Source organism: Mesocricetus auratus, unplaced genomic scaffold, assembly GCF_017639785.1.
Source record: "Mesocricetus auratus isolate SY011 unplaced genomic scaffold, BCM_Maur_2.0 Super-Scaffold_100004, whole genome shotgun sequence".
NCBI classification, from domain to species: domain Eukaryota; kingdom Metazoa; phylum Chordata; class Mammalia; order Rodentia; family Cricetidae; genus Mesocricetus; species Mesocricetus auratus.
The window spans coordinates 76,732,464-76,757,228 of NW_024429189.1; the positions used below are offsets into that span (position 1 = coordinate 76,732,464).

The window sequence follows — 24,765 nt, forward strand, 5'->3', positions numbered from 1 at the left end:
TTGGAGGCTCAAAGGAGGTAGGAATCTTCCTGTGGCTGACACACTAGCTAAGTCACAGTCACTAATTCCCCTGAAAAACAAACACAGAAGATAGGCCAAAGCCAAGAAGTTCATTACTTTTACTCATGAGTCATAGAATCTAACAGCCAGACATTTGTCAGAGGTCACTTAGCCCAGCCCATATCCAATGCATGAGTTCATGCTGGCTTGCTTTCTTTCAACCCTCTGGAATTTCATCCTGGTCTTGGATTCCTGGATACTTGTTTACCTTGGTAGATAGTGTTTGCATGTCTTAAGTGGATCATGATGACATTTGCTCTCAAAGTATGCCTTCTGAAGAAAATTAACAGTTGTAATTTTATTCAATATGTACTAAATACTAATTATGAGTCCCAAACTGTGTCAGAATTTGAAGACTCAGCCATGAGCAAGACTGAATGATCCTTATCTTGCTGGAACTTGTAGGCTGGTGACAAAGTCTGGTCCCTTGAAGAGTACAGACATCTGGATTTGTGCTTTCTTCAAAATAACACAGGGACGTGACTCATATTCAAAGCCATAGTTCAAGCTTTGTCTTCAACTCATTATTAATAGCTATAAGGTCAATTAACTTGGTTTCTGTTCCCTTACACATAGAATAGAAAATGTGTTCTCAGGATAAATTTTAAAGTACATTTCAGTACCACGTTTGATCGATGTACAAGATGCAACCTAGGTTGGGTATATGAACAGGAGGCTGAGGTAGATGGATCACAAGTTCAAGGCCTGCCTCGCCTACAGAGTGAATTCAAAGTCAGTTCCTGCAACTTAGTGTAACCCTGTCTCAAAACAGAAAGTAAAAAGACAGCTGGGGTAGTTAAAAGGTGGAACATTTGCCTGGTATGCATGAGATCCTAGGTATCATTCCCAATATTATAGGATGCATGCACTGAAATGATTTCCTGTTTCTTCACAGGAAGGAGAGTTTAAGTTATCCTAAACTTTGATGATTTATAATTTTAAAAACCATCAATTTTTTACTTTCTAAATGCAGTTTTAAAAACTCAAATGCAACTTATTTGAGACCCACGTAGGAGGAATTTGGGTACCGAGTTCACTGTTTTTTTTTCTAAAAAATGATTATGGTATAACAATGACCTTAAATTTCTTCAAATTTATTTTTAAAGAAGTAATGTAGTAGAATTCCCACTATCAAATTTTATGATGTTTTCTTTGTGACATCAATGTTCTACTTTTTATGTCACTTCTTTTTAAAATTAAAGATATTGCATGTTGAAAGTGTCTTGTTTTTATAAATAATGCATTATGTGTGCATGATAATCAATAATTAGATAGGCCAACCAGGAGAAACATGAAAGAGAGCTGGTAACTCAAGGCCTGCAGAAGGTGTGTGGGCATTTGGACATCCAGGAAATGCTATAGATCTGTCCTTAGCTAACTCAGCCTGGTGGAGATAATTAAGAAAAAATGTGGGAGTAGAAAGACTGCAAGCCATTCCCTAGGATTGGCTAGATTACTGCAGCAGTTCAAAAACAATTGGCACAGCCACCCACACTGGACATGATTGCCCTTTGATGAGGCAGTTATTGACTTTTATAAAGATGTCATATTTAAAATAACTTCTGATGCACAAGGGATGACAGACATCAGTCTTGAATTCTATTTTGGGCAAATGGCAAAATATATTTCCAAGTATTAACTTAAAAAATAAACCTTAAGGAAAGTTTCTATAAGCTAGTCATTTTGCAATTGCTAATTCCCAAATTAACAAATCAACCCGAGCCTGGTAGAAACATGTAACTTATATTGGATATTTTAAACAGATAAGAGCATTTCTCTGGATTACTAAGGGAAATAGAAATGCCTTTTCCAATGTTTTTAACCTCTTAGTAAAGGCACTCTCTCTCTCTGAAACCTAGGAAGCAGAGGCCAACAGCAGAAGAAAATGTTAAGATCTTAGTGCCAGAATATGTGGTAACTGCTGTGATACTTAGAAATCCCTCAGAATCTGTAATATTACCAGAAGGAGTTAGAGTTAAGATCTTTCTGGGTTCAAGGAAACATACTGAATACCCATAATCTTTAAGTATTAAGACCTCTGTAAGATGATATATGCAAATTAAGTGTTTGCATGAATGTTCCCCCAAATATGAAGCCAGTAGAGTGGACCATCGCTGGATAGATGAATGGGGAAGAGAGAGGAAATGCATAGCAAATTGAGTAGAGAAATAATCCAGGGGCTCTCTGTGGGTATTCCTACAGACCATTGTCCCCCAGGGACTGGTCTCTGCCTTCCATGCTCATTATTGTTGTAATTACTTTAGTAGGAAACAATGATTTCCTTGGCTTTCACCTTCAGCCTCCTCTAAGAATTTCTTCCTCTCCAGCGACTTCCATAATCAATATTCAAGAATTAAGCTCTTACTCTTTATGGAATGTTGAGCATGAAATTTGTAGCCATTTTTGAGGCATAAACTCTTCTTGGCAGCCTGATAATACCTTTGTAGACTCATCTTAGAATACTACTAAATTAATATAATAAAAAGTCTATGGTTACAAAGGAAATCAGTCATATACAGCAGTAATAATACAAAACGTAATATTTTATATGATACAGAAATATATGTATTATTATACATTGAATAAGATCTAGCAGCAAAATGATTACTAAAATTTTGATATTTAGTTACTGATATATTTTGAAATAACTAACAATTGGTATGTAATACGGAAACGTCTAACTTCTACTTGTAATGAAGTCTACAAATACTACTGGATAACATCTCCTACACATGTCTGACAACATAACATGTGAGACGCACAGATTAGCACAGCATTGATTCAGAAATGTGAATTTAGCCAATATCAGCATTAGCCATTTGGTTTTTCCCTCTGACAAAGGAAATTGGCATTAGAAGAAAAAGTTTTAAATTCCCTTTTGCTTAGACAAGCTACATGGTGGGTAGAAGACCAAGTGATAAGATGGTCACAGTGTGGTAGGTGCTCTTCCATTGCGCCTCCTGTTACCATAACATGTATTCTTAGCATTGGCATCACAGCTCTAGAAACTGATCCCTCCTGTGTAAAGGATAGTAAGTTTTGGGAGTTGAGTTATAGTTCAGTGGTAGAGTCCTAGGTTTGATCACCAACTAGCCACCCCCTCAAAACAGATCTTGAAAGTTTAATTTCTGGCCATTAATGTGAGGGGATACTGTCCTCAGAATGCTAATACAACTTCGATAAACTCAATGACTCTGAAAACTCTTCCATTTTTATCACTGCTACACTGTAGGAACCTTTACACAAATTGTGAGGTGAGGGGGCATCTGTTTTGCATTCAGTTTGCACTAAGCTCTTTGCTTTATATTTGATATATATTATTTAACCCTCAAAGTAACTCTTGGAGACAGATTATATTCTAATTGTATAAACAAGGAAACTAGAGCTCAGGGAGTTTAAGTAGTTTGCCCAAACAAACACAGTAAATCTTAAGTGGAGAAGTTAAACTTCAGACCTAAAGTTTTCTGACTTATGGGTTCATTTTAAAATCCTACCTTCTAAACCTGGTCTGGTGATACAGGCCTATAATTCAACTTTTATGGGAGTTGAGGTTAGAAGAACACTAGGATCCAAGGACTGCCTGGGTAACTTGTCAAGATTCTATCTTAAAATATAAAAGAAATATATAAATAACACTGAGGACATGACTCAGTACTTGCCTAGCATATGTAAGGCCCTATGTTGAATTCCCAATACAAGGAAGGGGGAAGATAGGAGGGATGGAGGGAGGGAGGGAAGTAGGTGGGTACATGGTACCATGAAAGCCTTCCTTTCAATTTCAGAGTGTTTACTCTTTCTTTCTTTCTTTCTTTCTTTCTTTCTTGCTTTCTTGCTTGCTTGCTTGCTTGCTTTTTCTGGTTTTTCAAGACAGGGTTTCACTGTGAAGTAGTCACTGTTCTTGGCTGTCTACCTCTGTAGACCAGACTGGTCTCAAACTCAGATAGATCCACCCACCTCTGCCTCACCATTGATGGGATTAAAGGGATGTGCCACCACCACCAGGCAATAAGGGTATTTTCTTAAGGAATCCTCAGAACACCTCTTTACAGTAAGTGATAGTCTCAATATTAGTGACCATAAACACTACTTTTAATATTTTCTGATTGATGGAAGACTTTCAAGTGACTGATTGTTACTTCTCATTTTAGAGCAAAGCTGGGCTCTAACCTGCGTCTTTCTAATAACAATGCTTTCTTTTAATTATTAACATAACCTTCAAATCTTTATGCAATTTTCACTGTTATAATTTTTGTCATGTCTCAGACACTATCAATACAGAACTTTCCAGAAAAAAGTATATAGCCTGGCTAAAGGTCTGAAAGTCTTTACCTGCACATTCTTGCACTCACTTTGGCTTATTACCCAATGGAGGATGTCTCACCCCTTTCTTGTTTAGAACAGTTCCAAATGAGTTGACTTCTAAGAGTTATTGAGTAAGAAACGTTATAAATTGTTTAGATTGGGATTTAGTGTGTTTAGAAGCCATTTCATAAGTTTGCCTTTTCTAACTCTGACTGGCTGTGGTACTGCAGATGCTCAGATGAGGAACACCCTCTCCAAAGACACACAGTCGATGACAAACCTCCAAAACTTACATGTTGTTTACAGATATGGAGAAGAAGAAAATGGACAAGCACAGCCTGAACCGTAATTGCAGGCTTATAGTTCCTGCTGGGGAATAAGATGTTTATTGGCTTTCCTTGTGCAATTCAGTGTTCTTCCTCTAAGGGCTCCACTCCAAACTTGAAGCCTCTCTGGAAATACATCTCATTTGGGAGAATGCCAGGAATGGTATCTGGGTCCTTTGTGTCTTGCACCAACTCAGAAGTGAAAACACTAGCTCTGTAGGGTAGCTGCATAGTAAGATAGCACAGAAAATGGAGTCATACATCTTGGATGTCTTCTTGATAAATTGCATTCATCCTTGTCCTAGAAAGCAACTTACAGAAATTGTGTGCTTTAAAATGACTGATTGAAAACATGTTGATAGATCTTAGCACAACTCAATAGTCTTTTCAGAGATGCTAAAGACACAATCAAAGATGCTGAAGTCTATGAAAAGAATTTATTTCAACTCTACCCCAATTTGGTCAAGGAAGGACACTGAATTTGTTAACATTTTGGATGGACTGTGAAGTCATGATAGAGGTATACCTGGTGGATGAAATATGGAGGAGAGTTTGATTCTAGGCACCAAGCTGGTTAGTGTAATTCTAGTGTGATTGGACTTATTTTATTAACTTCATTCTAATTAGATTTTATGTGTTAACAAAGTGGAAGGAAACAAACAATAGTTTTCAGGGAGTAAAAGCTTCACAAGTAGTATAGTTTCTCATAAGTCTTTTTTCTAAGAAATTGTCCAAAAGTAGTAACACAAACTTCAGAATAGCAACCCAATTTAATAGAAGTCCACAACTTGAGACACTAAGTATAGAACAAAACATCCTTTACTCTTAGACAATATTGTGTGTGGCTGGGAGACTAAGTATCCTGTTCAGGATCTGTTTCTTTTGGAAAAAATAACACAGCATTTTTATGTTAAGGATAAAGATTCAGCTTTGATACAAAGACATGTTCTTCTATAAAACAACCACGTCTGTCTCCAGCTTGCAAGAGATGATGTGTCAATCTGACTGAATCTTCTTCTCCCTTAGTTTTCCCCCAACAGATGTGTTCATATAACTCAAGATTACCATGTTTCCTGAGTCCTGGATAATTTCACACACATGTTGAGTGCAGGAATCCACATTTTCAGAAGAATATTGGGGGAGGCCCAGGGTAGAGCAAGGGAAGTGATGAATGGACTGGAAGTTGGAGTTTACAAAGAAAGTAGTGAGATTTGATATGCTATGAGAAAAGTATGAGTGGTGAGTTAGCAACACCAGGAAGTTAACAAGCAGCTGCTTTTCATCTGCAGTAAGGTTGGATGAAATGAAATAAGATACTAATTGTAACAACAATGAAAATATGCTACAAGAAGGAGCTTCCAAGTGCTAGTGATGCTAGATTAGAGAAGTTCTGAGAAGGAGGCTTAATCTACTTCCCTGCTCTACAATGATAGACCTGTAAGTAGGGAGGAACACAAGATCACTCCATAATAGGCCTTCTAGGAGCTGGAGTATAGCTCAGTCTATGAAGTAGCTGCCCCAAATTGAGTTTGACCTCCAGAACCTACTTAAAATGCCAGGTGTGGTAGCTTATAGAAGTTCAGACAAGCTGATCCCTAGGGTTTGCTAGCCAGGCATCAGAGCCTTCCAGTGACCTCCAGGCCAGTGAGAGACCCTCTCTCCAAAAATCCAAGGTGTATGTCACCTTAGAAAGGAAAAGTGCCTGAGGAACAACACCCAAGGTTGACATCTGACCTCCACACATGCCTTTAAACCTACCTGAACACAGACAAATACATGTGTGAGCACACAACCACTTCGAGACATCTCTTTTAAAAAAAATCTACCTAAAGACTGGAGTGATAGCTCTGCAGTTAAGAGCACACACTTCTCTTGCAAGAGGATCCAAGTTTCATTCCTGGAACCCCCATCAAGTGGTTCACAACTACCTAAAACCCCACCATGATTATTTCATTTTCAGACTTTTCTTTCTTTTTTGTCCATGAAAAAATGTGAGCTTTAACTGAAGAAATATCCCTTACCCAAACATTAAAAAAATAGTTGTATCTCAAAAATAAGGTGACCTACTCTGCATATCTGATGCATTGCCCTGAAACCCAGTAATTTAAGTTTGTTCATACTTTCCATGGCTGTATTCCCAGGACAACCAGCATACACACTGGTTAGTAATGCCAGCTCTTATTTCCCAAATCAACTGTTCCATAACCTTGTGACTATGTTCATAACCATATTATAATGAGTAAATCGATGTCTCTTCATTCTTAATCTTTCCTTATTCTCAGGAAAGATCTGTTAACTTAGAGGAGGGTTTACAAATAGACAATTCTTGGATGTTTAGGGGGTTAGCCTCAGCAATTTTATAATGATTTTACGATGTTTTTCTTAAATTAGACAAGTGTTTCCAGATGGGACTTCCTTTTTCTCACCCTCCTTTTCAACACTCAATACTTAGGCCTTTGTAATCTTTTCTGCTCCATTCCCTTGTTTTTACCTATCAATACCAGGACTACCAGGACACATAATTCCTGTAACAGGTGTTGGCCAATTTGGCCACATCTAAGTATGATGTAGAGTTACTTTTATGCTTTATAAGACTGTTATAGAGAAGTACTACCTAGTGAATAAGGAAACTATCTTTTCCTTTAAAGTGTTTTTCTCTGAACAGCCTTATTTAATGATTTCAAAGACTGTGAATGACAAGTTCAAGGTCCAACTAGACGTTGGAAATCATGAAGCATGGATTTGAAAACATCTTTGTCACTCTACTCATCAGGGAAATTTTTTCTGCTTACTTATTATTTTTCCTGTATTAATTACTTTCTCTAATTTTCAGCTGTATTTGGGGTCAATTCATTTGATACTAGACATTGTTTTTCAAAGAAGAGTGAAGATGGGAGTAACTGAGAAACTTCAATAAACACAATTAAACATAAAATGCTTATGGAGATAGCAGAATTGACCTCAGCCAATTAAAATTATTAATAGAAAAATATGTCAGTATCAAATCTGATCCTGCTGCCTCTGTTCCCACTTGGGTAATGAGGATTAGTTTTATTTCCTGACAAGAATAGATGGGAAGTCACATTTATGTCTCACTTCTGTCCTCTTGAAACTTCTAGCTAGGGCAGTATTAAGCAATAAACCAAAGGAATTAAGACTTAGACTCACTCAAAATTAACTTTTAAGCCCCAAAGCAATTGAATTTCTTTTATTCATAGTTTTTTCTACCTTTTAATAGTAGAGAAAATGTTGGCATCAAAAACTTAGAAAGAACTTTTGCTCCCAATAACAATCTTTTATGTCACAAGCCAATCTTTAAGAAAAATAAAAATACATGCTTAGTTTTATTAAACAGTGCCTTTGAGCATACTATGAAAGTGATGTTAGTGCTTTAGCGTACACCCATAGAAGAGGGCACTCAAGGGTCCAACTCCAAAGCCAGCTGAGCTGAATATTGAGACCTGCCAAAAATAAGGAAGACACTTTCTGTACAAAGTTTTATCTAAGCCCCCAAAACTAGTGGAATATTTTACCAAAATAAAGATTTTTAAGAATTCATAACTTACTACAAACTGCTGACACTTGATCCATCTTGGTTTTGTTGTTATTAAGTATAAAGGAGCTTCTTATGGCAAGTAGATAAATGTCTTAAGTGTGGTCTTTTACTATTCAGTATTGCCATAATCACAAATCAGGAAATTTGAAAATACTCAAAAGTGGGCAGAAGTCTACTTTATCAGGCTTATATGAATTGGCACTTGGTCTTCTGTTCAAAACACTCCTTCCTTTCTGACTGGTATGTCTTTTTCTCAGTAAAAATGCACCACCCACTGGAAAGAGAAGACACAAACATTTATTTCTATAAAGTTAAGGGAGAGTGGGCATAACAACATCAGCCATGCAATTAGAGTCTCAGAATGAGAGCCTGGTTCCTTCAGCAGAAGTGCTAACAGGGAAATGTGAGTTCCACAGAAGGAAGATTGTATGTAACATCTACCTGAGCAGCAATGACGATGCTATCAGGGGCATTTTCTTGCAAGGTACTTTTGAGAAAAGAAAGAAATCAAAATCCGGGGTCAGAACTCATTCCTGATAAATGTAAGGTTTGGAAAGTTTGAAACTGATTTAAAGTTATTTTCCTTTTAAAATTGGGGGTAAGACTACTTTAGTCCTTTTGAAAGATATACAGGTAGTTTTAAAGATTGCAGTATGGCCACTTAAATTATAACAATCGAAGGGATCATGGTTACATTCAGCCTATACCCTAGGGAAATACAGAGGGTCTTGGAGGTGGCCCAAGCCCAGATTCCTGTTCTCTATTGCTCTCTATTTCTCCTGCACATTTCATATACATTAGCTATTTCACAATAAACTCCACCATCTGTGCTGTAGGATCCTTCATATTGATCATGTGCTCAATGAAATTGACAGAGGTGCAAAGCTAACTGTGAGTGACACTCTCAGAATGTGCATATATTTGAATAACTTAGCTATTCAGACCAACAGTTTCCAACGGGACTGGAAAGGACCTTGAATTCTGATGACTTCCCTTTACTGAAGGACAGAGAGTAGAAGTGGGGCATTTCTAGCTGGAGTTCTGGAGGCCTTTAAGGTGTGTCTCTAATATGTGCACTTGAGTAAATTACTATGCACTTGGCTAAACTAACATATGGTATTAAATCGCTGGTTCTTTGCTTATAAAACAGAAACGGTGTCTGTCAGCAGTTTTTGGAAGTTCTCAAATAGCAAATGTTAGTTAGTTCACTTTATTAACTATCAGCCCTTGGGTAAATGAATCTCAGTACACAATAATATCTTATATTCCGTTCAACAGCTCATTCTTGATAGTCATGAGACATCTGGGAAAGGGAACTGTTCATACCTCTTTTCCTCTGGCAAATTTAATGTTCAAGCATTTAAAGATATTCATAGAGCAATGCTTTAGCAATGATTAAGTCATTAAGATTCAACAAAAATGCACATTCACACACAAGGGCCCACAGGAGTTGGGGTGCAAGAGTTTCTGATAGTCATTTGTGCCTCCTCTATGAGTCACACATGAGTCTTCCGTGGTATGACTTGAGATTGTCTGTAAAGGAATTGCTTATTAAAATGCAAATCCCTGGACCCTGACTTAGCCATACTAAAGGCCAACCTCAGAAGAAGGAACCTCTCCCTTTTAATGCATTCGAGTGATTATGTTAACAAGAGATGGGACTCCAAGCTCAGTATTGCCCTCTTCTCTTCTTCCTGCCTCCTAAAAATGAAGGTCTGCCCTAGCGTTTACTAATTGGCTGGGTTAAGGGAGGAAAGTTTAACAAAGCAGGGTTTCAGGTAGATGCTTGGGAGAGTTCATCAAACATCTAAATGAAAGTCTTCGTCCAGGCCCTAGCCACTGAATTGTTCTCTCTACTACAAGCAAAAGAGAAGCCCAAAGACCACTATTTGGGAGGAAGTGGTCTTAGTGGGCGACTTACTCACCCCACCTCACCCACCCCTCACCCTGAACTCTAAAGATTTTTTTTAATGTGTTGTTGCCTGGGTAATGAAGGCTTGGGGTGTGTGTGTGTGTGTGTGTGTGTGTGTGTGTGTGTGTGTGTGTGTGTGTGTTAATTCGCTAGGACTGGAAGTGAAAACATCTACAAAGCATGCAATGCCCTGGAACGGAATTCTTCTAATAAAAGATGTATCATTTTAAATGCGCGGAATTCTGATTCTGGTAATTCGTGCACTAGAGTGTCTATTTCGAGGCAGAGGAGATATCATATGACAGCTCACGTCAAGGCAGCGTGGAGCCCTCTCGTGGACTCCCACCCACTTTCCCATTCACCGAGGAGAGGACTGCTCTCGCTGCCGCTCCCCCACCCACCCCCGGAGCTAGCATGAAATCTCCCAGCCTCTGCCTAGATCAAATGGAGCTTCTCGCTGAAGGCGTGCGAGTATTACCTCCGCCATGCAATTTCCACTATCAATAATTTAACTTCTTTGCTGCAGAACAGGAGTACCGGCCACCAAAGACTGGTCCCCCCCTCTCCCTATTAACCGAAGGGAAGGGGAAAAATATAGTAAGAGTCTAGGACCTTGGGGGCTGGTCTTCCCCAGAGCAGCTGCCTTGATGTTTACTTTGACAAGTAGTGACTGAAAAAGGTGGGTTTCTTTTCTTTCTCTTTTCCTTTCTGTTTCTTTCTCTCCCCCCCCCCCGCCTCCCCCGTTTGGTCTGCTGGGAAGCATATGGCTTTAGTGAGGTCTGTTATTGCCTAGGCTTCCCGGCTAGAAGCAGTAACTTGGTGTAATGTTATCCGGGGTTATTCATTAATAAAAAATACTGTTATTATCTTGATTGAATTCTATTAGGCAAACTCCCGGAGAGGTCAGGGCACGAACTCTGGTTAAGCTGGTGTGTTTAAAGTAGAGGAGTAAACCGTAACCCCGCACACTCAGTGCAGTTTCATTGTGTGCTGGTTTTTTCCCCTAGCTCTGTGGTGAGGAAAGGTGCGGGAAGGTGTGTCTGGGCGGGGGATATGCACGCCCTCTCCCACAGAACTTGGGTGCTAGGATGGGAAAGATGCGGAGAGTTGCAAACCAGGGAAGAAAGATTTGGGCGCATGGGATTCGCACGCGCTTTCTCCTGCTCCGGGGCACATTGCCAGGAGCTGGGTTCCTGGAAACTGGGATTCGACCACCCCTCCTAGCCCAGGGCACCCTGTGGAGGGCAGGCGCAGGGCTTTGGGGATTAAGTGGCGAACTCCCAGAGAATAGCGAGAAGCCCGTGCAGGGCGGTCAGGGGTTCCCCGAAGGTCCCCGAGGGCTAAGACCCCGTGAGGAAAAGACGCGGCGTCCCCTTTAAGCGGCCGCCCCGAATGGGTATCAGTGGCGCGGCGGAGCAGGGAGGGGATAGGGGCGGCGCTGTCTGACCAATCGAAGCTCAACCGAAGAGCTAAATAATGTCTGACCCCAGCGCCTGGCGCTGGCTGAGCTCTGGGTGCCCGCCGCTGCCGCCGCGCCAGGGCGCACCCGCTGGCTGGCTGTGGCACGGTCCCCGCAGCCCCGGGGACTCCCGGGCCTGGAGAAAAAGGCCGCCTAGGGCGACGCGCCACCTCCGCTTGGGGAAGCTTTGATGAGACCGGTTTCCTCCCTCTGCCACGGCTGCTGTGGGGCGGACGGCAAAGAGCACGGGGCCCGGGGCAGGGCGTAGGGGCCAAGAGTGTGACAACGATGTGACTCCGCTGCCGGGGATCCGAGAGCTTTGTGTGGACCCCGAGGTAGGCGACTGCGGGCGTAGGGCTAAGCGCGGGAGCCGGCGGCGCGTGCGCCCGGGAAAGTTGGCTGGGGGAATGAGAAGTTGTGGGACCGCAGAACTCCGGCTTCACCTTCGTCCTGTGACAGCGGAGGGGCGGGGTTGCTCTTGAGGAACCTTCTCCCTGGAGCCCAGGACCCGAAGGAACAGCGGGACCCCGGGATTCCCTGCAGTGCGAGAGAAAAGGCCAAGGGGATAGGACGACTTGCGCCATGGGAGCTAAGCCGGCGTTCAGGGGATCCTCGAAGTCCTCCCGCAGACGAGGAAGGGTGGTGAGAGATGCTGGGCGCCAGCTGTCGGGGGCTCAGACGGAGGGTACCGGGTTAGGGCTGGGATGGGATCCCTGACCACCCGCTAGGCACTCTCCAAGAGGATTCGGACCTCAGTGGTTTGGGATCCGGGAGTGGATGTTTGCGCCCCCTGTCCTCGTCTCCTTTCCTGGGTATCACAAGGCTGTACACTGTCACCTGCTCTCCACCGCGTAATACCAAAGCTTGCTTACAGGTCCAAGGAAAAACTTGGGACCAGTCTTGCAGCTAGGGCTTGAAAGGATCTGCAAAACTCCCGGACAGCCTGCATGCGACCCTCTGCCCATTCTGCGTGCCTCTTTTAGGGCATCCTCCCGCGGAAGTGAAAGTTTTGACTTTGGTCGGGGAGTAGATTGGGTGTCTATGGAGGATGAAACGACAGCTTTTGGTTTCTGGGGATGCTGAAACAGGAAGAGGAATAGATGAGTGAGTGAAGGCTGGAAAGAAATAGCTGAGGATGGGGCTTGGGACTTTGTGCTTGATGATGACGGAAAAGGGGGAAATTGCAGCCCGGGGGGGCTCTTCCGGGGCGGCTTGGGGTGGGTGAGCTATAGGCTACGGGGGTGAAATGGTGTTTTAGCGAAAACAATTCGTGAGTTGGGGGTGGAGCCTGGACTAGGGAACTGGGTATGGGGACAGGCGTGGGGGGCGGGGGAGAGCAAGAGGTAGAGAGGGAGGATCCAGAAGAGGAGGGAAGAGGAGGGCCAGAAGAGCTGCTCTAGGAAGGTAGAGGGTGCCCTCTGCCGGCCACATTGCCAAGAGCAGCTACTGGGGCGGTCGGATGGGGGTGGGGAAGATCTTGGGGGTAGTTTTGAGGATCTTTAGTGGGGTGTGAGGAAAAACTTGTTGAACGGTGTTTCGGACCAGTTTCCTGAGATGTGCGGCACAGGTTGGGAGTTATAACTCGATGCGCTTCTTTCCTTATATCGCTGGGGTGGGTGCTTTGATGATCCACTCTTGACCATGACCTGGGACTTACTGGATCTTACTTCAGGGTCTCCTCGGTATCCTGCAACATACTTCTCAGTGTCAACCACAACCAGTGAACTACTTTTTTCCTCTCAAGAATTCAGATTGTTCTTGGCTAGAAGCATATTTCTTCCTGTTTATTAAGTCTCCTATACGTTACGTTTCAAAAGAAAGCGGTGTGTAATTAGGCAGGATCATTGTTATCTGTGTATAAAAGGTTAAATGAGTCCCCCTTCCCAACAATTGGATCAACTTACTGAAAATATATCCTTTTAATTCTCCAAAATCGATTTTTAATACATTAGTTATAAGGTCAAAAACCATTTTGATCTTACGATTGATTTTTGTTTTTTCCGCATTATTTATTTATTTATTTACGGGTTTGAGTCCGCTAAGCATCCGGGTCCCTCTAAGCTTGCCACAGGCGACACTGTTTTCAGGTCGGAGGGATCTGAGGTTAGAACAGGAACAGCTTCAAGCTGTTACACATAATAGACTTAATCCGTTGCACTGGGACCTGAAATAACACTAGGGGGGTTTTGAAATAATTACGGCAGTTCCCTGGTTTTGCAAAAGGTTTCGAGTCTTTGTTTTGTTTTGTATTTTTCAAGTTTACCTCTGAAGGTAAGAGAAAGGAAACAGACACTTGTTGAAATGTAATCTTTACTGGAATTTGAAATATGGTAGTTACCATTATTGGAATTCCAGAACCATAAAGTTGTTTTCTGGTTTTCGTCTATGTTATTTTGTCAAATGGGACACATATTGGTAAATATTAATAGTAAATACTATGACACACAACACATGTTATATAGAGAATTTTTAAGTAATTAAAATGTTCCTGTTTATAAATGATTTAGGATGAAAGAAATAATTTGCAGATAAACAAGACCAGTGTACATGGCGCACACATCTTGAAGCTTTAGACCATTACAGACACACTTAGACATAACAATTTTTTAAAGACAGAGTAACAGTAATTTTTCACATATTTCTAGAATCTCTCACAGCCTATTCACAGCTAAGTTGGTAATTAGAAATCATGTTTATTTTAAAGTGCTACTTAAGGTCATCCAAAGGGATTGTCACCTTTATGTATCTAGAAACTAAGGCATTTAAGAAATCTGTTTTAGGATGCCCTGGAAGTATGTAACTGTTAATCGCAAACCAGAGGAGCCTAGAGAGTAATCATTTGCCTAGAATGTTTCGATCCTCACCTCTGAACACGTTTATACTATGTACATAGGTTGCTTAAATCTCCTAAAGGTCCCAAGAGACAGAAGTAGCTGGGTTATTTCTAGTTCATTTTGATTTGCTGGGAGGAAGAAATCATAGTAAATGTAAATGTAAATTTCTAAAATCTTAGCTCAAAGTCTTGGATGTTATGTTTAAAGGGGACAACATTAAAATGTAAGCTGTTCCCTGCTTCCGAAATGTTTTAAGAGTCCCAACTTTTTAATAGTCAAAATGTAAATGATTGATAATCTCATTTCTTCCAAATATAAAAGCTCTGGGTTGTAACTTGGCACACAGAACAGGCTGAGCACGCCCACCTGATAGTATAGCAACCAGCTTGTTTTCATTCTTTTTTACACTCATCTTTAAAGCCTTCAGTAAAATCCCTCCCCAGATCTCCCCCACACAACTCAATATCCCTATATGCTGTAAATTGTAGCACAGCCAACAGGTTTGCATTCCATAAACATTATCTTCTAAGCATCAAGAGAATCTAAGATGTACACCTTGGAAGGAAAGGTCACACACAAGTAGTTCATTAAGAATTTAAGATGTAGGAATGTAGTCCTAGAGTAAAGAGCAGTTGTGGATCTCCTGAATGAAAACGGAACATAGAGAGGGGACAACAGCTAAGCCTCTGACTGTCTTTCATGAAAAGCACTCTGGCTGCAACAGTTATACTGGACTGATTTCATTCTAGTGATTAAAACATAATTTTCAGCCTGTGTCTCCTTGTGGGGAAGGTTTCGGTTTGTATGAGGGGGCTCTTTTAGTACCATGAAAGTGAATATATCTCTTTAATAGGGTAATTGCTCACTTGTCTCAACTTGTTTTCAAACAATTGTTATGGAGTACTCCGTTTCCACTAATTGCAAAATTGCTGCTTAATTGAAGGACTCTCAGTCGCCTAGTGCAGCCATTCAGCCACTGGCAGGCTCTGTGATCTCAAGCTGTGAATTGCATTTTAAAGAGGAATCAGAAGAGAGTTTTTGCAGAATTCCAAGTTGAAAATGCTGGCTGTTGTTCAATGGAGGCAGAAGCCATTTGAAGGATAACCACATTAAGTTGCAATATAATACATTTTCTTTATTAGGATAGATAACGTACACAGATGGGCATCAGAAGTGAATGAGCAGACATACCGGTTACACTGTACCTCCATTTATTCTGTCTAGTATGGAGTAATGCTAAGCAATAAATGATGTTGGCAAATGAAATCCTTCTGTCACTATCATGAGGGAGTTAAGCCTTGGAAACATTAGTAAGGCTTTAGTACTTTAAAAGTTATGAAATGTGATGTGCATTCTTAAAGTTCCTCCAATTTCCACGTAGTGCTTCAGATTTTTTAATCCTAAATAATTTTATTTCAATAACTTACATCACTCCATCATAAGGACACTGAAAACTTTGAAAAATTATGGACCCATTTATTGAATGTATGGAGTCATTTTTAACAGATTAAAAAATAATGAAACTCAGTAGTTGCATTAACATTTGAAAATTCTTTAGGGGAAGTGAATGCTGTCATATATATTTTATGACAATGTATGATATATTCATATCACATTATATCTATCATATATATTACATGATGTATCCGCATACACACATATATATACACACACACAGAGAGATTATCACAAGCAGTATGACAATTTTCATTATGTAAATACTCAAGTGCAAATACAAACTCTGAGACACACTGTTGGTGAGGCAAATCTGACCAAATATAGTGGATGGCTATGAAGTAGCTCATTGCCCTGAGGTTTCATTTATAGATAGCCTGAAGTTCAAGGATGGGTTGCATTAGATGAGTGAGGGGACAGGGTATATAATGGGAGAGTGACTGAGGGGAGTACCATAATTTACAAGCTTCAGTGGCAGGCATAATAAAGTAAAAGTTGATTTCCAAAGAGCCCAGAGAGTAATGGATGTTACACAGTGTCCCCAAAGGTTCGCTTACTTGAAAGAACTTTTCATTGGTTGTCCTGGTAGTTATGTCCTGATTTTGAAAGCTTGCAGAACCTTGGCGCTCTTAAATGTGCTTTCATCTTGGTTGCTTTGGTTTGACTGGGATTTTATGGCAACCTTCTGTGTTTTTGATATGCCTCTACAGTTTTGGAAGGAGGAGGGCAGGCAAAGGAGGATATCTTAATTTCAGTATACCAGGAAGTACATAAAGATTACATGAGTTTTTTTTTAATCATCATACTTTAGTTCAGGTTGTTTCTAGAACAAAAAACAGCAGCCTGCTTTCTAATTACAACTAGTCTATATGAAATTTGGTAAGTGTGTAATAGAAAGACAAAAAGCATTTCAGATTAATTTAAGAAATTCACCCAGCATTGAAATCATCATGCCCACTAAAGTATTTACCCAGCCTCACCAGGAAGTCACCTTGTTGCCACACAGACTACTTTCCATGGCTTTACTGACTAACTTTCCATGCCACCCTGTTCAGACTTGCGAAGTGTGTGTGAAGAGGAGAGGGGGAAGGAAGGGAAGAGTAACATGTATCCTTGCAGGTGGCTTTTAAAGTAAACAATTCCTTAGCTCAACTTATACACTAAGTATGTTTAAGAATTTTAATATGCTAGTCAATTTAAAATTCAGTGCCAGGAATCAAGGGCTGCCTCCCCACCCCCATTTATTTTTTGTTTTCAGGGATTTGTACTGTAGCACTGAATACAAAGGTTTTGATTTTACTCTGTTGCCAAAGGCAATTCATTCCACTTTCTGAGATAGAATAACACCAAATAAATGGAGTATAGAGATCTTAAGGAATGTCTTTCATCTCTGATCTAATTTTAACTTTCATGATTTGAGAAGATTTAAGAATAAAACACAGGGTAATAAGTAGGGTGGGATTTTTAAACACCGCTATACTCCCCCCCACACACATCTACCCTCAAAAGTAAGGAAAACAAAAAGAAGTAGAAAGAAATGATAAAGATAACATCAACCTAGGAGTAAATAACATTAAAAAGTGATTAAAACAAGTATCAGTAATTATAAGTTGACTCAAACTTCTCCCCAGTTACATAAACTTATGTTTAGTTAGTGTACCTCTGTATGATCCCACATAAGCATCCAGAAAGAATGGTGTCAGTCTAAGGAGGTACATTGGTATATGTTGCTAAAGGAACAGATAAATTCATTAGTAGTTGCCTGAGATTCTGTGTTTGTTGATGAAAGATCTTAACTGTTTTAGAAAAAAGGTGAAAAGGTGTTTGTTTTGCTGTCAGGGAGGCAAAAACTGTAGGAAATATTTAACAGTATTTATTTTTCCCAGTACCTATCATAAAAGTCATTCATTTAGCTTAGTTCTAAAATTTTTCATGCATAATTTACTTCACTCGTTAAATTATATTCAGAACATTTGACATTTTAAGATTGATTGAAACAAAAACCAGAAACTTACAGGTGATTTTTTAAATGTCTTCAAGTTTTCACGTGTGAGTGGAGATGCTGTTTCCTGTGTCTTTCAAGGACTAATTTCAGTATGTATTAAATGTGTCAGTGTCTTGTAAGAAAAGACAGCATGGCAACCAAAGAAAGTAACTACTCTACATGCTTTATGTCCTCCATGGGAGCAATCAGAAAACATTCTTATTCAGGAAAAACAGAGAAATGAAGGAAGGAAGGAAGGAAGGAAGGAAGGAAGGAAGGAAGGAAGGAAGCACCTCCCTGTACTCCAAGAGAAAGAGAGAAGTGGAAGCTCATTCAGTAAAGCTTTTGTCACCTGGCGTTGAGTCTAATCACTCTTGGCTTTGGAGCTTCGGTCTCAGCAATTGCATTTTCTGTGGGCTCCTCTGCCTTTGAAACCTGAACCTGGGTCCAAATTGACACAACTTTCTCTGTGTTTTCACATGTGCACTTTTGTATTGATGCATTTTTAAACACACACTACTTTCTCATGACATAGAACCTAACGGTTGAGAAATCTACCATCATGATGCTGAAGGGAGATGCTTGGCAGAGTCCCAGGCCACATTCCTAGAGCAAAGGCTCCAAGGTGTTCTCTCTTATGCAACACTGGGAAAGTACACCCAGCACGAAGTGTTGGCTGATGATGTGTCTGAAGGCACAGACGATATGCTTATCACATCAAAACATAAAGCCAACAGGCACTGTAGGCATTCTGCTGCTAGATAGAAGTTGGATCATTTACATTTATTTAGTGTGAAATACTGTGATTACTTGTGTGTGTGTGTGTGTGTGTGTGTGTGTGGCGTGCCTGTGAATTAGATGTTTATGAGTGTTCATATATGGATGCATGGACACATGTTTGTGTGTAGAGACCAGAGGAAAACTTTGGGTGTCATTCCTTGGCAATGTTATCCACCTTGTTATTTGAGACAGGGTGTCTCCTTGACCTGGAGCCCACCAAGTACATTAAACATGCTGGTAACTGAATTCTAGTCATCTCCTTGTCTCCATTGCCCCAATACTGGGATTACAAGTACATGCCATTGCACTTTTAGTGTGGGGTATGGAGACAGAACATTGGCCCTTATGATTTTGAGGCAAGTGCTTTACAAATGAGCTATTGCCACAGCTCCTGTTGAATTTTTAAAAACTCAGTAGGACAGAATAGGGGGCTAGGGATACGGAATTGAAGGCTGACAGTTGACAGGAAGGGAAAACTTGGGCTCTCTACATAATTGCAGGTTCAGTGTAAGTCCATGCTATAACCAGGAGCTGTTTGTGGAGCTACTACAAGTTTGGGCCAGGATTATAGAAGATTAATGCACAAATGAAACAAAGTATTTGTTTACTTAGTTTTGGAGTCAGGAAGTGATTTTGCTCAACTATCTATGGTATTAATATGTATGTTGTGTTCCTGACCATGCTTTATAACCATATAAATACAGCACAGTTGGCATCACCAACTCAGAGATAGTTAGCTTCCCAATATTCAAGGAAGCAAACATTTACATAATTATTTTGTGAATCTCAAAAAAAGAAGAAAGAAGGAAGAAGGGAGAGTACCTATATGATTAGTAAATGGCAAATGGTCTAGCCTTCTATGTAATACCAAACCTATTGTCTAATGGTAGAAGTTACTTCTTAATCTTTTCTTTGAAATGAAATTGGAAAGACAAACACGTTAGCTTCTAAATTCATGTTGTAAAACCTAGAAAGCATGATGCTATAGCATACAGCATTTTCCTTAATAAAATCATACATAGAGACCATAGGTGTGTGCATGCATTTGTGTGTGTGTAAAACAAGCAACTTTAGTCTAGTTGGGAGAACAGGCAAGCGGCATGTTATTTCTGCCAGTCAATGTCAACTGCACCTCCCCTAGATGTCTCATGACACTACTCCACAAAACCTCCTTGGTAAGTGAACTGCTCCCAACCAGAATCAGTAGGTAGAGGCCTTAGCAGAGAAATGATGAAATATTGCTTGTTTCTTGTGAAGGTGTCAGTCCCCCAACATGTTTCTGTGTGAGTTTCTAATGTTGACAGTTACACCTGCCTCCTGGTTCAGAGCATTCAGAAAACACTAACTTGAAAGGTATATTTCCTTAAAAATTTCCAAAGTTTCCCATTGTAGAACTTTGGAAATCTTCTAGTGGAAGAAAAGCAACAACTAAGCATTTATTTATCATTAAAATGTACTATAATTACAATTAATATTTATTTCGAAATGCTTCCTCTGAATTTACTGAGTATTTTACTTGCCTTTTTTCTACTAAAAGATTAAACCCAGAGTCTTGTGCATGCTAAGTAAGTGTTACCACTGGGTTACACATCTAGCCTATCTCATTCTTTATGTAGTTTTCACATTCATGGTAATGATTTCCTTATAGTTGGATAGTTATGTAAACAAAAACAAACGGTGGAATAGATATAGGATTTGGGACACATATTTCATAAAACTGAAGGTCAGTGAGTGAACTATTGGAGGTATAAGTAAAATAGAACATAAAAAGCTCCAATACCCAAACATGGTGACCATCAGAAATGCCTTTTAGACTTTAAGAATACAGATATGAGGTCCTAGAATCCAAGACCGACTGAGCCTGGGAATGTGCTGTGTTTAGCAATTTGCACAGTTGTCTCAATCATACAAAAATATTTGAGATCTCCTGAACTAGAAACCACATAAACCTAATAGCCAACGGTTTACAGGAACAAATCATTTGCTTCCTAGATTTGCAGTTTTCCAAATAACCAGACATTCAGAAACTCTGAATGGCAGGATTATTAAATATTGTTCTGACCTGGAAGGAATTTCTATCAGAGACCTCTAAAGAAGAGCAAAAGACCAAAGTCCTTATTCCTGAACCCAAGGGCGGAGTTTGTCTAACATCTACTAAGTCTGAGACCCCAGCCAGTTACTTACTCTGTGCCTAAAACTCTTGACAGGCTAGTGGGGGATTAAATGTGTTAATATGTGTAAAATTTAGACTGGCACTTACCACTGTGCTATATTCTTAGCATTTCTCCCCTCCAGAAGATGGTTTAATACCTTATCATCAAACAGAAAAATGCCTCATTAACATGCTTCATGCCTAAATGAGCTTTACTTTACAACAGAAAAAGGACAAGATCAGAAATTTCCTACAATTCTGAGTCTAATTTTCTTATTTATTAACTTTCTCCTCACACCATTACACCAATTCTTCAAGACCCAGAAGGAATTCTGTTTCCACTAAAAAGACTCCTGTCCATGATAAGCCTGCCCTGTCTGAGTTGTTTTCTGCATCTCTAAGCATAGTGATTAATTGTACAACCATTAAATCACTGTTGCGTATCACGTCTCTGTCAGATTAGATGTTAGGAGCTTTGGAGATGGTGCACTAGTCTTGAAAACATGATTTAGAGCATCTAAGGGAAGCCTGTTTTCTTCATATCACAGAAATATTTCTCAAATACAACTTGCATGAGGTAGCTCATGCCTGGTACCTCTCCTGAGTCTAATGATTAAATTTGATTCCAACACACCTCTTACTTGCTCTTTGATCTTGAGAAAGGTGTCTAAGTTCTGAGGACTACAAGTATGTTTAGGGAAATCATTTTCCCATCCTGTGTTATGCAAGAGGGCTTGCTTCAAAGGAGCTTTGTCTGAGAAATATTGCTCCTGCCATACCACCACCAGCATCACTTTGATTAACATGACTGATGGGTCCCACGAAATCTGTCTTCTAAGTTGTATGGTGTGTTCAGGTCCCTCATTTCATTAAATGGGAGGTCCCCAAGTACACTGTATGAGTTAGCCAGCTTAAACACAGCTGGAAGCAGAGTTACAGCCTGCTGGAACCAAGAACCAGGAACTTCACATGGAGGCCCTCACTAATCAAAGTAGAAGGGAGGGCTCTACTTACTTTTACTGGGTTCCAAGTAGCTGGTTTCCTGTCCCAGCATCTGGATGTTGGTACAGAGTTAGAGGAGTGCCAGTGAACCCAGGGTTACAGCATCAACATGTGGTTATTTCCAGCCTCTTGGAATGTTTCACTCCAGGAAGGTGAGGAAAGCAACGCTTAGATTTCCTTGATTAGTTTAACATTGTGGGGCAGCTTTGACCATCCATTTAATGGTAAATCTGCTTTCCAGATGACTGGACATGTGGAGATGAGAAGGGTTGTTTGGGGAGAGGTGCCTTTTAAAGAATGGTTTTTCATTCCGTCTCCAATTTGGGGTAAATGGCCCTCTGGGGAACATTTTCAGAAATGTTTGAAGTTTCCATCTGATTTTGAAAGTAAGTTGGATGCCACCTGTGTGAAGTAGACACTTGCTCCAAAGACTATACTATTCACAGGGTGAGGGGCCATTCTACTGGGTCCTACATTCAACACAGACCTCATGTTTATATTCAAGTCTGTGTCCTTAGAGTTGCTTCTATAGCTGCTTGCCTAGACTTTACAGAATGCAAAACACTGAAGATAACTACATATGGAGTCCTGTAACCACACGCCTTCCTCTTGAAGTCACTGTCTGTCAGCTTGTTCTTGTTTTATGTTGTGTTTTTATTCTGTCTCTGCGAAGTTTACTTCCTCATTCAGTATTTCAGTGCCTTAGATACTCCAGGAAAAAGGTTGTATTCCCCTCCTCTACTCATGCTTGCCTCTCAGTCTCGGGCCGTGTGTCATAACAGTAATTTGTACACCCCTCTTTGGGTCACACATCCCTTGCATATATACTAGTTTTTTTAAAAAATGCTCTGAATACAGAAGGATTAGTATCCTTACTCTCAATGTATCACAGAGGTGAGGCACAGGCCCTTAACTCTGTCCACCTAGGAATTTGTTCAATTTGCTGATCTAAAAGTGACCAAATAGCCACTTAATAAGGTTAGCGTTATGCAAAATGCAAGAGGAAAGATCAAAATTGATGTTTCTCATTCTCAGGCTCCAGCCCTGCCCCTCCACTAATTCCTCCATGGAAATGTACCAAAAGATGAAATAGGAAACTTTCTGAGTACCACAACACCACAGCAGAGGGGTATGGGTCTTAAACAATGAATCCCCAGGGTTAAATATTTTTAAAACTTTCTTATTTAGTGAGTTAATTTGTTAATTAGTTCATTTCTTTTGAGGCAGAACCCTACATAGCTTAGGCTGGACTTGAACTCACTGTGTAGCTCAGGATAACCTTGAATTCTTAATCTTCCTGCCTTTGCCTCCCAAGTACAGAGATTACCAACATGTACAATCTAGACCTCAGGTTAATTTCAAAAGTTATACTTAATTTATTTACATAATTCAAATACCAAAATAGTATTAAAAAGACATTTATACTGAGAGGTATAGCTCCTCTTGCACCTACCCTCCACACAACACCTATAACTGACATTAGTGTAGAATTATTTGTTTTGTGAAACCATTATTATTTGCTTTATAGACATATAAGTAAATACGGCTGTCATTACCACCCCCATTTGTAAAGGAAAGGTAATATAATGTTCTGTACCTCGTTTTAGTCACTTGGCACTATATAGCAGAGACCTTTCCATTCCAGCTTATGGAGGGAAAGCATGTTCTTCATAGCTGCCTAAATTTGACTTTAAGTAGTTACAGTGGTTCTATTTTCCCATAGTTGATAACTGGGCTTTTTCTATTATATATCGTGTCATAATTGATGACCATATATGTTACATATATGCATACATGTGCATGTGTACATGTGCTTATTTGTGCCTGTGCACCTGTCTGTGTATCTGTTCTTGGCTGGAACTGCTGTATTATAGAAAAGTTCACTTACAGTTTTGGTAGTGATTCCCTAAAATTTCCTAACCCAGGGTGCAACAGTTTAAACTCCCACTAACAGTGTATGAGAACACCCATCTCTCCATAGAGTTACCTATGGTGTGCTGTAGTCAGATGAGAAATTTCCAAGTGAACATTCAGTCTTTTATTTTGCCCCTGATTTTCAGTGACACAGTAAGCATAATGTCTCACTGTGGACATGGACTGACAGGTCTAATGACATACATAGAATGCGCCCATGTTGCCACTTGCAGAATTCCCTGTAATGAAAAGTTAGATATACATCCATTATTCATCTAACTAACAAGGTTGACTCTAAAGAGGTCAAGTGTTTATTGGAACAGAAAAAAAAATTTTCCTACATGATGCTCTGTATCCTGGGCTTTCATTGCTCTCTTTTCTATTACCAACACCATTTCCAGGACTGACTTTAAGAGATACACCTCCAGGCACAGAGGAGTCTTGCTAAGAGCATTCATACCCAAGGCATGCTCTTTTGAGGGAAGATTCTGTGCTTCCAACAAAGTTTATAATTAAGTAATTAGTATCTTATATGGTAAATTAAAATTCCAGAGCACAATATAAACACTGAACTGTGGTGCACTGTCAGCACACTTTGTCCTCAGTGTTGCCAGGCAGCCTCCTGCATTATGCAAATAGGAGTCATATGAAAGCAGCATGATTTATGACCTAGATAACATCTCCACGTTGTGAATGGCATGTATTGCAGGTCGTCCTCCCATAACTATTACCATTCTTATTGGATTTATTCTTGGTCTCATTTTTCTCTGAGGATGGTGTGCCTTATTTAGAAATAAGAAATTTTGTCAGTCTCACTGCCTGGGAGAATGTGGCAAATGGAGCGTAGCAGAGTGGTTATCTAATCCAAATAGGCATTCATCTATCTATTTTCGTACTCATTTGCTCAATTGTGAAAAAGGGTCTCACTCTAGCCCTGGCTGGCCTGGAACTCATATGTAGCTGGGGCTTTGAATTTGGTGAGACTCTTCTGCCTCTGCCTCTTCACTGTTTGGATTGCAGGTAAACCAC

General features: G+C 40.2%; 1 protein-coding gene across 1 annotated transcript in view; it reads left to right on the forward strand.

Moving 5' to 3' along the window:
* The first annotated feature begins 11,617 nt into the window (after positions 1-11,617).
* Bdnf (brain derived neurotrophic factor) overlaps positions 11,618-24,765 on the forward strand; it is a 29,838-nt gene continuing 16,690 nt past the window's right edge. The window contains 1 exon segment of the mRNA XM_005064810.4: positions 11,618-11,950. Within this exon segment, the coding sequence (XP_005064867.1) occupies positions 11,633-11,950 (318 nt within the window). The 5' untranslated portion in view covers positions 11,618-11,632.